This window comes from Eschrichtius robustus, chromosome 10 (assembly GCF_028021215.1).
Source record: "Eschrichtius robustus isolate mEscRob2 chromosome 10, mEscRob2.pri, whole genome shotgun sequence".
Taxonomy (NCBI): domain Eukaryota; kingdom Metazoa; phylum Chordata; class Mammalia; order Artiodactyla; family Eschrichtiidae; genus Eschrichtius; species Eschrichtius robustus.
The window spans coordinates 108,834,293-108,849,642 of NC_090833.1; the positions used below are offsets into that span (position 1 = coordinate 108,834,293).

The 15,350-nt window shown below is 41.3% G+C and overlaps 2 protein-coding genes across 5 annotated transcripts in view; one reads left to right on the forward strand and one right to left on the reverse strand.

Annotated features, from left to right (window-relative positions):
• Window positions 1-11,501, reverse strand: part of NUGGC (nuclear GTPase, germinal center associated) — a 54,094-nt gene extending 42,593 nt beyond the window's left edge. For 2 of the 3 annotated variants that reach the window (XM_068553591.1, XM_068553587.1), the window contains exons 1-2: window positions 11,414-11,501; window positions 7,359-7,461 (exon numbers count right to left, since the gene is read on the reverse strand). The gene's annotated coding sequence lies outside the window, so the exon portion shown is untranslated. Of the gene's footprint in view, window positions 1-7,358; window positions 7,462-10,895 lie in introns of all 3 variants that reach the window. The other variant, XM_068553588.1, reaches the window with a different exon arrangement.
• Window positions 11,502-11,600: 99 nt separating this feature from the next.
• The window catches only part of ELP3 (elongator acetyltransferase complex subunit 3), a 107,875-nt gene continuing 104,125 nt past the window's right edge, over window positions 11,601-15,350 (forward strand). The window contains exon 1 of one of the 2 annotated variants that reach the window (XM_068553251.1): window positions 11,601-11,689. In XM_068553251.1, coding sequence (XP_068409352.1) covers window positions 11,671-11,689 — 19 coding nt within the window. In that variant the 5' untranslated portion in view covers window positions 11,601-11,670. The remainder of the gene's footprint in view (window positions 11,690-15,350) is intronic. The other variant, XM_068553252.1, reaches the window with a different exon arrangement.

Sequence of the window (15,350 nt, forward strand, 5' to 3'; positions counted from 1 at the left end):
CCATTAGGTGTAAAGTAAGTATAAGAAAGCACATTTTTGCTGAACATTCTCTGGTACTCAGAGTTGTCCAAAATGGAATGTAACGAATTTTCTGCCCCAGAGGTGTCTAAACCTTTACTGGTATAGCAACCTAATAATAGCATTGGACTAGATGGATTTTAAGGCTTCTTTAAATCCCAAGATGCTGTGTTCTTGCTTGAAATGGTCACCAGTAAAGCTGGTGGTGGGAGGGCTCTACGAGGTCACTAAAATTCATGAGAGTTTCCTGATTGGAAATGCTGAGTTAGAAATGCTAAACCACATCAAAACTTAGGCGAGTTAGGAGGAAAAAATATGGTAACGTCATCAGTAACTTTAGATGCGGAACTGGGAATTGCCCCTCAGAAGGAGATCTGTTGTTTTCTGAAGACAGCAGCTCCATGAGCCATAGTCACACAAAATGTTAGGCATCATATCACAGTGGGCACTGGAAACAAAACAACATGTGTGGTCCTCCCAGGGGACAGATCCACTGTAGACCTTCAGGACAGCTTATTCTGCTAGTCAAATGCCAGGAACAGATAGAGAAGCCGGATGAAGCCCCAAAGAACTAACAAGTTGATAAGTGTTACCACCATTTGAACACTGAGATTAAGGCCCTTCAGTCCAAGACGGAAGAGGACTTGGAGTACAAGCAGACGTGTTCACCAAATTCTAGAATGCGGGCAGTGGTTTGGGCTCCCTTCAGTGTCACAGGACTTTACTGATTAAATCAACAGTGCACAGTGGCCAGCAAGGGTTATTGGCATGTAACTGTCTGGGGTTAGATTGGGTTTAGCTGCTTGCAATGCAGACACCAAACCATGAGCCTCCCACTATAAAGCACCTATGGTACCAGTATAGGAGTAATGTGTGACCCCTAACTGAGATTTGGAGAAACTGGAAATTATTTGAGTTGTGGTTGTGGTAAATTCTGCTTCATTTATTCCTTCTGCCAACGTTCCTACACTGGCAGAAAGGGACCATTTGATTGATAAACGAAGACACTGGAAAATGGAAAGGGATCGTTTACTAAAAGGCTGAAGAGGCAGAATGAAATAAATGCCAAGCACTTACAAAGGAAAACCTATAGACAAACATATCAATTAATAGGGGATAGTGTGGTATAGCCCCTCAGTATATAGCCATTGAGTTAAACTAAATGATACGGTGGGAAGGGCATTAAGCTGGAAATCAGGTGTGGCAGTTTCCAGTTCTGGCTTTGCCAAAATCAAAGGAACCATAGGACTTGAGACCCATCATTGCACCACTCTGGGCCTTAGCTTTCCCATCTATAAATTGAACTAGTCCTTAAGGTGCGAATTTTCTCTGATTTAGTTGGGAGCCAAAAGGATTAAGTTCTTATTTTGAAATGTCACTTGCCATGGAAACCAAGACTACCAATAACTAGGGCTCCTGTGTAATCAAAAGCAGCATAGCTGAGATTACGGTCATTTCAGGTTCATTTTGCTTTGAAGAGCAAAAGACCCATAGTCCTTCCTCAAATTATGTTGGGCTCCACTTTCCACCAAAGAGAGGTAGCAACAATGGTATATTTTGTGAAAATTTGTTTCTGTAGAGAAGCAATTGAAAACGTCCAAATGTATTGCTCACACGGGCAAGCTTTTTATGTGTGGTTTATTTCACTTGTATTTCAACTGTGTGGTTAACAGTTAAGTTTTGCTCTTAGTACTTATTTACATTCATGTGCACTGAGCCTAAGAATAGCATCTTTCAAATGAGACTCTCTGCATATTTATCTAGATGTGTGAAGGTTGCACAGAACCAGTTTCCTGTCAAATAATTGTGACTATTGACACTTTTTCTTGCTTCTCTTGCTCTCCTTTCCTTCTGTTTGTGTTTGCTTACTGCCTTTTCTCTTAAGAGAACATAACAGAGGCGACACAAATGCAACGGTCACTCCTATACTAGAACAGCTTCATGTAGTGGAATTAAATAATGTTCTTGAGCCCCTTCTACAGATTTGGACACTGAGGCCCAGAGCGGGGAAGCGACTTGTCCAAGGTAACGTAGTGAGTCCAAGTTCCGTGTTCTCCTCATTCCACCAAGCAGCCTCTAAGTGGTACTATTTAAACAAAGTCTCCGGAGCTTAAGAGTAGGAGAATGAGGGAACAGTGCCCACAAATGAGGGGCTCCCTCTAATGCATGATGAAGGCATTCGGGGAGTGAAGGCTGTTGAGTAGCAGGGAGAGTGGGAACTTGATAAAAATTGTGCTTAGGGACTCCAGCTGAAGCTACTGTCTGCAAATTCTTCAATGCCCTCAGAAGGAAACAAGCCAGACTGTGTGCAGGGTGTGTATGTGTGTGTGTGCGTGCGTACGTGTGTGGTGAGGTGGGGGACGAGTAGTACACTTCACTGCCTTCAGTCCGTGTCCGAGGCAAACTGCATGTGTTTATTAAGAATGACAAGCGTCGAGCAACAGTCAGCTCTACCCACCACCAGAGCCTCCCATCAAGCCTCTTAGATAGCCTCAACCACCAGAGGGCAGACAGCAAAAGCAAGAAAAACTACAATCCTGCAGCCTGTGGACCAAAAACCACAGTTACAGAAAGATAGACAAGATGAAAAGGCAGAGGGCTAGGTACCAGATGAAGGAACAAGAAAAAACCCCAGAAAAACAACTAAATGAAGTGGAGATAGGCAACCTTCCAGAAAAAGAATTCAGAATAATGATAGTGAAGATGATCCAGGACCTCGGAATAAGAATGGAGGCAAAGATTGAGAAGATGCAAGAAATGATTAACAAAGACCTAGAAGAATTAAAGAACAAACAAACAGAGATGAACAATACAATAATTGAAATGAAAAATACACTAGAAGGAATCAATAGCAGAATAACTGAGGCAGAAGAACGGATAAGTGACCTGGAAGACAAAATGGTGGAATTCACTGCTGCAGAACAGAATAAAGAAAAAAGAATGAAAAGAAATGAAGACAGCCTAAGAGACCTCTGGGACATCATTAAACGCAACAAAATTCGCATTATAGGGGTCCCAAAAGGAGAAGAGAGAGAGAAAGGACCAGAGAAAATATTTGAAGAGATTATAGTCAAAAACTTGCCTAACATGGGAAAGGAAATAGCCACCCAAGTCCAGGAAGCGCAGAGAGTCCCATACAGAATAAACCCAAGGAGAAACACACCGAGACACATAGTAATCAAAGTGGCAAAAATTAAAGACAAAGAAAAATTATTGAAAGCAGCAAGGGAAAAACGACAAATAACATACAAGGGAACTCCCATAAGGTTAACAGCTGATTTCTCAGCAGAAACTCTGCAAGCCAGAAGGGAGTGGCATGATATACTTAAAGTGATGAAAGGGAAGAACCTACAACCAAGATTACTCTTCCCGGCAAGGATCTCATTTAGATTTGATGGAGAAATCAAAAGCTTTACAGACACGCAAAAGCTAAGAGAATTCAGCACCACCAAACCAGCTCTACAACAAATGCTAAAGGAACTTCTCTAAGTGGGAAACACAAGAGAAGAAAAGGACCTACAAAAACAAACCCAAAACAATTAAGAAAATGGTCATAGGAAAATACATATCGATAATTACCTTAAACGTGAATGGATTAAATGCCCCAACCAAAAGACATGGACTGGCTGAATGGATACAAAAACAAGACCCATGTATATGCTGTCTACAAGAGACCCACTTTAGACCTAGGGACACATACAGACTGAAAGTGAGGGGATGGAAAAAGATATTCCATGCAAATGGAAATCAAAAGAAAGCTGGAGTAGCTATACTCATATCGGATAAAATAGACTTTAAAATAAAGAATGTTACAAGAGACAAGGAAGGACACTACATAATGATCAAGGGATCAATCCAAGAAGAAGATATAACAATTATAAATATATATGCACCCAACATAGGAGCACCTCAATACATAAGGCAACTGCTAACAGCTATAAAAGAGGAAATCGACAGTAACACAATAATAGTGGGGGACTTTAACACCTCACTTATACCAATGGACAGATCATCCAAAATGAAAATAAATAAGGAAACAGAAGCTTTAAATGACACAATAGACCAGATAGATTTAGTTGATATATATAGGTCATTCCATCCAAAAACAGCAGATTACACGTTCTTCTCAAGTGCGCACGGAACATTCTCCAGGATAGATCACATCTTGGGTCACAAATCAAGCCTCAGTAAATTTAAGAAAATTGAAATCATATCAAGCATCTTTTCTGACCACAACGCTATGAGATTAGAAATGAATTACAGGGAAAAAAACGTAAAAAAGACAAACACATGGAGGCTAAACAATACGTTACTAAATAACCAAGAGATCACTGAAGAAATCAAAGAGGAAATCAAAAAATACCTAGAGACAAATGACAATGAAAACACGACGACCCAAAACCTATGGGATGCAGCGAAAGCGGTTCTAAGAGGGAAGTTTATAGCTATACAAGCCTACCTAAAGAAACAAGAAACATCTCAAGTAAACAATCTAACCTTACACCTAAAGAAACTAGAGAAAGAAGAACAAACAAAACCCAAAGTTAGCAGAAGGAAAGAAATCATAAAGATCAGAGCAGAAATAAATGAAATAGAAACAAAGAAAACAATAGCAAAGATCAATAAAACTAAAAGCTGGTTCTTTGAGAAGATAAACAAAATTGATAAGCCATTAGCCAGACTCATCAAGAAAAAGAGGGAGAGGACTCAAATCAATAAAATCAGAAATGAAAAAGGAGAAGTTACAACAGACACCGCAGAAATACAAAGCATCCTAAGAGACTACTACAAGCAACTTTATGCCAATAAAATGGACAACCTGGAAGAAATGGACACATTTTTAGAAAGGTATAACCTTCCAAGACTAAACCAGGAAGAAACAGAAAATATGAACAGACCAATCACAAGTAATGAAATTGAAACTGTGATTAAAAATCTTCCAACAAACAAAAGTTCAGGACCAGATGGCTTCACAGGTGAATTCTATCAAACATTTAGAGAAGAGCTAACACCCATCCTTCTCAAACTCTTCCAAAAAATTGCAGAGGAAGGAACACTCCCAAACTCATTCTATGAGGCCACCATCACCCTGATACCAAAACCAGACAAAGACACTACAAAAAAAGAAAATTACAGACCAATATCACTGATGAATATAGATGCAAAAATCCTCAACAAAATACTAGCACACAGAATCCAACAACACATTAAAAGGATCATACACCACAATCAAGTGGGATTTATCCCAGGGATGCAAGGATTCTTCAATATACGCAAATCAATCAATGTGATACACCATATTAACAAATTGAAGAATAAAAACCATATGATCATCTCAATAGATGCAGAAAAAGCTTTTGACAAAATTCAACACCCATTTATGATAAAAACTCTCCAGAAAGTGGGCACAGAGGGAACCTACCTCAACATAATAAAGGCCATATATGACAAACCCACAGCAAACATCATTCTCAATGGTGAAAAACTGAAAGCATTTCCTCTAAGATTAAAAAAAAAAAAAAAAAAAAAGAATGACAAGCGTCCAGGTTTCTTCTCCTCCTTTAGTCAGAATCTCATCCCACCTTCCCTTGCTTCCCATTAACCCCTCCCGACACGATTCTTGTTTTCCTTTCATTTCTGTCCCTTACCCACCACCCCAAGGTAACACTGATAGGAAAAAATTAAAATGCTTCAATTAGCAAAGTTCCTTGAAGGGGCATTTTGATCATTAACATTGGTTTATTCCCTACTTCTAACAAATGTGGGAAGTGCTCAGTGCTTAGTAAACACTGAATAAATATTTGTTGAATGAATGAAGCGTGTCATTAATAATGGCAGGAATTATATTCATTCGTTCAATAAATATCTGTTGAGTGTTGACTGTGTGCCAGGCACTGTTATAGGTGTTGGGGACACATCAGGGAAGAAAATGGGCAAGGTGTGCCCATACCCAGAGCTTATATTCCAGACTGGGAGTGGTGTAGTGGGAAGTACTCAGGTTTTGGAGTTAGAATGCCTGGATTTGGAGATCCTGCTCTGGCATTTCAATGTAACACTGAACAAATCACTTAATCTCTCTGAGCCTCAGTTTATCCACGTATAAAATGAGAATTAAAAATACTTATGTCTGGAGTTCATTGTGGGGACTCAATGTGACATTGCATGCATAGTTGGTCTACAGACACTCATGCATCTGTACAAATGTTATTGTCTTTCAGAATATTTGGTGAAGACAGTTAAACAAGAAATCAGTACTAATATTTACCAGGGCAAAGTCTATTTATTTTGGGGGGAACAGATGCCACCTTAACTGATAAACTGACACCCCCATTCTTGTCCCCATTGACCAGTCACCTTGAAGGTTCTATGCACTTGGTAGAGTCTCGTCCCCTTCTCACAGGGAGGTAGCTGAAGAATGAAAAATAAGGGCAAGGAGGAGATTCTTAATAAAATGATGGAATGTTGATGACATTTAGGATTTATCTCCTTTCTGTTTTTAAATCTTAAATACCTTTGGTGCTGGCAAAATTTCCTAACCACTTTATTGGACATTGCACTGCTCTTCCAAACTAGTACATTCCAAAGGAACAATTTAAATACGTTAGCTTAGAGGCAAAAGTGAAACAAGGGCCTTCAAACCCCCAAAGGAAAAGAGTTCTGTTTTGAGCATTAATGCATCAACTAACGTGTGCAACATTAGAAGCACAGCCATGGGAGGCAGATACAGTAGAGAAGGCATTGGGATGACATGCCTCCTTCTCCCCCAGGCGAACAGGTCAGTAAATTAAGCAGATATTTTCATTACGTACTTTATTGGATTCTAAGGAAATGAACTTGAATCCTCTCATATTGCTTCCTCAAGCTTGCCAAAGTTAATGAGACTTTTAACTCTGTAATCTTCCTCCCTAAACCCATAACTCCAGTCTAATCCTGAGAAAAAAAGGACAACTCTCAATAGAGGTGAGCCCTACAGAATGTCTGACCAGGACTCCTCAAAACTGTCAAGGTCATCAAAAACAAGGTCACAGCCAAGAGGAGCCTAAGGAGACATGACAACTAAATGTCATATGGTGTCTTGGATAGGATCCTAAAACAGAAAAAGGACATTAGGTAACAGCTAAGAAAATCTGAATAAAGATAGCCTTTAGTTAATAATAGTATTATAAATGTTGGTTCATTAATTATAACAAGTGCATCATACTAATGTAAGATAAGAGGGGAAACTGGTTGTGGGTTCTATGGGAACTCTGCACTATCGTCTCAATTCTTCTATAAATCGAAAGCTAATTTTTTAATCAACCATAAGTTACAGCATAAATTGCATAAGAGAAACAACTTACCAGATGTCACTTTTTCTGCTTCAGCTCCAGAATTCCAAAAAGAAGACAGTGGCAGCTTCTTTGCCTTGGTCTCGGTATGTGGAACCAGCCGGGGTATAGAGCCCTTTGTAGCCACAGTCACAAAGCCACATTTACAAATAAGCAGAAGTGAAACTAATTTGTCATCAGAGGGCTATTTATGATGACTTCCTCCCTCAGAAATTGATTCACGCTATTTGCCTCTTTCATTTAAACTTAAATTGTATGTGAACTGGGGCTCTTATATTCTTTCTTCTCTGCCCTATCCCTACAGGTTAGTCATTTTTCCCTTCCAAATAGATTGCAGGATCCATCCTGCAGCATTCTTTCTTTGAGGATGAGAATTATTCAGATGGATCTGACTTACATGAGCAAGAGAGGAAAAAATGCCCCCATCCCAAGTGAGACAAAGCACTCGTTTCCCCTCCCCCACCCCCCGCCAAATACAAGACAACTGGGAGAGATGGATAATATGAGATGATGAAGATAAACTGATTCTTGATACACAATCTTGAAATTTACCAAAACTCAAACAACATTGGATTGTTTGATTGTAGAAATGAGTGTCATATAGTTTTAAATAACTCTTTCTGGAACTTAAATTTTACATCCATATTTTAAAAACAAAACAGAAAAACAAGTATTTTTAAAATGCTGTCCAGGAAAAGAAAGCATAACCTACTCCACATTGCTATATCTGACAACCCAAACAATCACATCAAGTACAGGGGGAAAATATGTTTTTTAACCTGCAGCTTCAGGTAGTGTTTGACCTTCAAAGACAGTCAGTCATTACTAGGATAACCCTCGGTAACTGTAGGTATGTTTTTAGCCCAAAGTGGGGATTCAGAAAGCAAAAAGGTCAAAAAGAATGTGGTCTTAAAAATTGCTTTGAACTTTTAGTAAGATGGGTGCCTTATCCATAAGAAAACCATAGAAATACCAATATAAAGTTCAAAACAAAGAAAATCAGCGTGAATAACATGGTTAGTGTTGGATCTTCTACTTATCTCTGGGCAAAATCATACCTTATATTCATGACATATGTGCTTAGCTCTCCCTCTACTGGCTGTTTCTCTGCTTCAACAGGTAACTATTCTTAATCAGAGGTGCTACTAAAGTACCTAATAACTGAAATTAATTTTGGTCCTTTTTAAAGCTGCCTGGGTCCTTGACACCTGCTGTTGGACATCTGAATGCTAGGTCCTGAATGCTTGGTTAGAAGTTTGGGCAAACTACCAGGCTGAATTTTCACTGAACTCACTGGAACCACTGACGCAATTGAAAGAGAACTTCCACAGAGCCCCACCATCACACCAACCACCTCTCAGGATCTGCCTCACCTGCTCCACCTTCCAGCCTGTAAACAGATGAACTACCTACGCATGTGCCCATCAAAAGCTAATCCCTTCTCTCGTGCACCAGATCCCACCCGCTCTCTCCAACTGCAGGACGAGGTAGAGTACTTTCCCCTCTTCGGTCATCAAATTTTCACTCTCCACTGGATTATTCCCATCGGCACACAGACATGCTGTTATTTATTCCATTTGAACAAACACTCCCTCTGACCCCGGTTTCCCTGCCAGCTACTGTCGCATTTATCTGTATTTTATGGCGAACCCCCTCAAGAGTTGTGTCTAAACTTACTGTCTCAAATCTCTCTCCTTTCAATCATCAACCCACTCCAGTCAAGCCTTCACTTCTACCATTCTGTGAAACTGTTCTTGTCAAAGTCCCCAGTGACCCTAGTTCATTTTCAACCCTCCTCTTGACCCATCAGCCGCATTTTATTCAGTGGATCACTCCCTCCTCCTTAACACACTTTTTCCACTCGGCTTCCAGGAACCACACTTGCCTAGTTTTCTTCCCAACCTCCCTGGAGGCACCTCCTCAGCCTTCTTTTCTAGTTACTCCTCTTTCCTGCTGATAATAGAGGAGTAAACTAGAAAAGAAGGTCTTAAAGCTTAATCTTTGGTCTCTTCTCTTTCTTTTCCACGTTCACCCTGTTTCATGGCTTTAAATATCACCTATATGCCCACAACTCTCAGTTGAGTATCTCCAGTCCCAATGTTTTTTGTGTCTTACTGCTCACTAGGCATCCCAAACCCAATGCATCCAAGTTAAGCCCCCCACACTCCGCCCCCCAAACTCCACTCCACCTACGATCTTCCCCATTTCAGCTCAGGGCAACTACACGGTTCCAGTCCCTCAGTCCAAAAGCTTCCGTGTCACCCCTGATGTTGATGCCTGTCTTTCTCCCACATACCACATCTGGCTGTCCGGAAGTCTTGTTGAAATCTTCCAAGCGTATTCAGAATCAGAACACGTCTCGCGTCTCACTGCCTCCACTGCTTACTACCCTGATTCAAGTCATAATCATCCCTGGCCTCGTTCAGCTGGTCCCAAACTTGGCTGCATTTTGAAATCACCCAAGGATCTTAAAAAATACTAATGCCTGGCTGCCACCCCCTTGAGATTTTGATTTAATTGGTATGGGATGTAACCTGGGCACCAGGATTTTTCACTTCTCTCCAGGTGATTCTCATGTGCATCAAAGTTTGGGAATCCCTGGCATAGGTATGATAACAGCCACCTAACTGGTCTCCCTGCTTCTACCCTTCCTCACTACAGTCCATTCTCAACACAGCAAATAGAGGTACTTTTAAATTATAAATCAGATTATATCTCTGCTAAAACTCTCCAATCGCTCCTCACGTGACTTAGAGTAAAAGGCAAAGGCTTTACACTGGGCCTACAAGGTCTTACATGAGGTGCAGTGTCCCCCATTGCACCCCATCACTTCTCTGACCTCTATTACACTTCCCCTGGTTCACTGCTCAACTGACAGCGGCCTCCTTACTTTCCTTGAATACACCAGGCATCCTCTCTCCCTAGGACCGTTGCTCTAAGTGTTCCCTCTGTCTGAAATACTCTTCCCCCAGATATCTGCGTATCAAATATTAGCTCAAATATCACATTTCCAATTATAAGTTAAAATCTACAAATGTACTACCCATCTCTTTCTCTTGTGTGAGGTAAAAGAGTGATAAGGTAGAGGATGGTGTCTTCAATTAAGGAAGATTGGGGAAAGAGCAGAACTGAAGTAAAAGCAGAGTTCCTTTTGGGACATGTTAAGTTTCTGATACATATCAGACATGCAGATCTAACAAGATGTCAAATAGGGAGGAAGTTGGAGCTGGATATAAAATGGGAGCAGACAGATGGTGTTTAAAAGCTCTGGTACTCTGGGGATCACGTTGGGGAAGACAAGGCTGAGAAGTGACCCCTGTGGTACACCAATATTTTGAGATGATATACAGCAGGACTGAGAAAAAGCAGAAGAAAAACTCAGAGTGTGGAGGGTCCTATCATAGAATAATTCCTAGGTAGCTAACTTATGTCACTTGGTACTAGGATGACAATAAGGCCACATAAATGCTACTGAATTTGTCCTGCTGGGCAGTGACTAAAGACCAGGACAGTTTCAGTGTCATAGTGAGGTCAAAGACTTGGAGGTACCTCAGTTCTAGTGGAAAGTAAGGAACTGGAAACAGCACAGATTCCTGTCTTTGTTAACGAGAGGCGTTCTTAATTTCTGGTCCGTGAACAAAGGAGATCATGGACGGGTTTCAGGAAAACATGGTTCCAAGTCCTGCCTCCAAACACTACAAAACTTCGTGCGTGTGTGCGTTTTTCTGGAGAGACCTCCAGAGCTTTCATGATGGTTACTGATAACGCGCCATTCATCCGAGACCAGGGGGATCCACTGGCGTCAGAGCCTGAACCTCAGATCGTTGCTTGATTCCTGCATGGTCTCTTCCAGGCTCTGAATCTAGTTTCCCGCGATCCCCACTCACGTTCCCGCCCAGCCACCCTGGACGCAACGCACCCTGGGCTCCTCCACCTTTATTTAGAGACCGCCCACATCCGCCCTCTTATCTAGGTTTCCTGGCACAGCCTCTGTCCATAAGCTCTGTCCTGTCGCTGTGCTGCCCAGGTCGCGGTTTCTAATGCTCAAGCTGCCCTTGCGTTCGCACCTGGAGACCCTACAGCCCTTACACTCCGGGCTGTTTCGCCCGGGCCGCAGCTTTGCCCCGCCTCACGGAGCTCCGCGAGCAGCTGCTGGGACGCGGGGCGGACCCTTTGCGCGCGCTGTCTTCTGGGAACAGCTTTACGATATATTGCTCGTCATTTTACGACAGGACAGGGTTGCTTTGTGGCTGTCAATTTTCCCAGAGGTCCGAGTGGGCAGAGCTACATTGTCTGGGGTGGCTGCTGCTACGAGAGCGGAGAGATGAGGCAGAAGCGGAAAGGTGCGAAAGGGAGGGGGAACGGGGAGGTGGTAGGGAAGGGGCGAAACCCGGGCCCTCAGATGCTGAAGCCAGTTTTTCCCGCGGGAATCCGCTACCTGATCCAGTCTCCCCAACCACCTGTGGTCCGTCTGTGGCCTCCAGCCCCCTGCTTTCTCGTTTCACCTGTTGTGCTTTTTGAACCAACCTATCCTTACTCTTCCTTTTTGGCAGTCACTTGGTGTCTTTTGTATAAGGGACAAAAGCTCTAGTCCAGGGTATGCCCTCCAAGAAGTTAACGTGGTCGGTGGATTTAACACGTTCTCGGACTCTTAATTTGCTAAGTTTCGTTTTACCAAACATTTCACGTGCTTTTTTATCTGAGATTGTTTTAAAGTTCTAAGTTTAAAAAGGAAAGAAAGAAAACCACTGAATTATTCTTGGATTCTGTGGGGGGCAGTTAGGCAGTTATTCCCATTTGTATTACCTCCTGAGTTAGCGTGGAGCAATTCCATCTTTAGTTTTTCAGCCGAATGGAGTCAAATGTCAAGTATTTTCTCACAGGTTCTAGTGTTATCTCTGTAAGCTCAATGGAGCAGTCGGTCTAATAATAATGATGGTTATGATAACTATGGCTACCATTTATTGAGCCTTTGTTAATCATTCTTAGGCTGATATCGTCCCCTTTTCACAAATGAAGCCGAGATTAAGAGAGTTAAGTAACTTTCCTAGCCCAGAATTATATTTAGGAAGGGGAACTGGTTTGTCAGGCTGTCTCTATGAACCCCAAAAACATAAAATTAAAAAAAAAAAATCTGTTCCTTAATCACTGTGCCTCTTGGCATCAGCTGCTCCAAGTATCCAGGTTACCTTCAGTTACTTTGTGGCATCAAATTCTACATGCCCCTAATTGATTAATCATCTTCTCCCTCTAACGTGCTCCTCCTCCATCTCTACAGCTTTAAGCTTTTGACTTCATTTATCACCAAGTCCTGTTACTTCTTATACAAATTGCTTCTTGAAACAGTTTATTCCTCATCATTCTAGCCACCATCCCCCTAACCCACCTTCATTAAGAACTGATACTTGAATAATACTTTGGCTTTCATATATACATTATTTTTGTTGATTCTTACTGAATCTTGTGAAAGATATGTATGGATTATCCTAATTCTGCAGACAAGGAAATGGGAGCTCAGAAGCCATTCGTCTTCCCGTTATCACACAGCCAGTAGGGTTTGGAAGCTAGGGACTGAGTCTGTCATCCAACTTTTTTACTGTAAATCTGTTTTGTTTTGTTTTTTTAACAATGTTGCCTTTCAAGAGCCTTTTACTTAGTGTCCAGAGGATGTGTGTTCTTTTCATCTTCTGAATCATTTTTTTGTATCCTCTTTTTCTTTAGTATATTTTGTATACAGTTGACCCTTGAACAGTGGAGGGAGGGGGTCGGGGGCACTGACCCCTGCACAGTTGAAATTCTGAGTGTTGCTTATCTCTGCCTGAAAAACAAAGGAATTGATAAATGACTCACCCAAGGGCAGGAAGCTGAAACAGTTTGGATAGAATCAGGACTCAGATCCTCAAACACAAACTTTTCCCCACACTTAGTTAATTTAAGGATCTGTAAAATAAAAATACAGGTACTGTATTTATTTGAAACAATGTGCATATAAGTAGACTAGTGCAGTTCAAGCCAGTGTTCAAGGATCAATCTGTACTTATTTTCTTTAAACACTACTTTCATCTTTTTACTCCCAAACTTGAGAACATATAATTCTCCACTGTGTATTGCATCCTATTTAAATGCCTTTGCCTTGTAGCCAGTGTACCCTGTAATTTGTTCTTACTGAACCCTGTCAAAAAGCCTCTATTCTATTTAGGCAGTACTCCTGCACATAAAGATGATAGGTAATTCCTATACCTAACATTGTTCCTTCTGAATTGCCCTCTGTTTTGCTTGTCCAAATCCTGCCCTTTAAAGATCCCTGTGTGATTTCCTCCACAAAGCCTTTTCTTACTAATTTACTTCTCTGGTTAATTCTTGATATACTCAAGGGCTATACAAGTGTTTTTAAAATCTTTATCTTCACGCATACCTCGTTTTACTGCACCTAGCTTTAGTGCACTTCGCAGATACTGTGTTTTTTACAAATCGAAGGTTTGTAGCAACCCGTTTGAGCAAGTCTATCAGCTCCATTTTTCCAACAGCATTTTTGCTCACTTCATGTCTCTGTGTCACATTTTGGTAATTCCCGCAATATTTCAAACCTTTTCATTATTGTTATGTTTATTATGGTGATCAGTGATCTTTGATGTTACTCTTGTAATTGTTTTGGGGCCCCACAAATTGCCACGTAAGACGATGAACTTAATTGATAAATGTTGTGTGTGTTCTGACTGCTCTACCTGTTGACCATTTCCCCATCTCTCCCTCCCCTCAGGCCTCCCTATTCCTTAAGACACAGTGATATTGAAGTGAGGCCAATTAGTAACCCTACAGTGGCTTTTAAGGGTTCAAGTAAAAGGAACAGCCGTACATCTCTCACTTTAAATCAATAGCTAGAAATGATTAAGCTTAGTGAGGAAGGCATGTCAAAAACTGAGATAGGCTGAATGCTAGGCCTCTTACACCAGTTAGCCAAGTTGTGAACACAGAGTTCTTGAAGGAAATTGAAAATGATACTGTAGTGGATACACGAATGATAAGAAAGCAAAACAGCCTTATTGCTGATATGGAGAGTTTTAGTAACCTGCATAGAAGATCAACCAGCCACAGCATTTCCTTAAGCCAAAGCCTAATCCAGAGCAAGGCCCTAACTCTCTTTAATTCTTTGAAGGCTGAGAGAGTTGAGGAAGCTGCAGAAGAAAAGTTTGAAGCTAGCAGGGGTCGGTTCATGATGTTTAAGGAAAAAAGCCATCTCCATAGCATAAAAATGCAAGGCAAAGCCCCAGGTGCTGATGGAGAAGCTGCAGCAAGTTATCCAGAAGGTAATTAGTGAAGATAAGATAATTAGTGAAGGTGGCTGCACTAAACAACAGATTTTCAATGTAGACCAAACAGCCTCATATTGGAAGAAGATGCCATCTAGGACTTTCATAACTAGGGAGAAGTCAGTGCCTGGCTTCAGAGCCTCAGAGGACGGGCTGACTCTCTTGTTAGGGGCTAATGCAGCTGGTGACTTTTAAGTTGAAGCCAATGTTCCTTTACCATTCTGAATTATGCTAAATCGACTCTGCCTGTGCTCTCTAAATGGAACAAAGCCTGGATGGCAGCCCATCTGTTTCCAACATGGTTTACTGAATATTTTAACCCCACTATTGAGAGCAGATTGCTTTCAAAATATTACTGCTCATCGTCAATGTACCTAGTCACCCAAGAGCTCTGATGGAGACGTACAAGATTAATGTTGCTTTCATGCCTCCTGACACAACATCCATTGTGCGGCCTGATCAAGGAGTCATTTCGACTCTCAAGTCTTATTATTTAAGAAATACATTTTGTAAGGCTATAGCTGCCATAGATAGTGATTCCTCTGAGGGACCTGGGCAAAGTCAATTGAAAACCTACTTGGAAAGGATTCACCATTCTAGATGCCATTAAGAACATTCGTGATTCATGGGAAGAGGTCAAAATATCAACATTAATAGGAGTTAAAAGAAGTTGATTCCAACCCTCATGGATGAC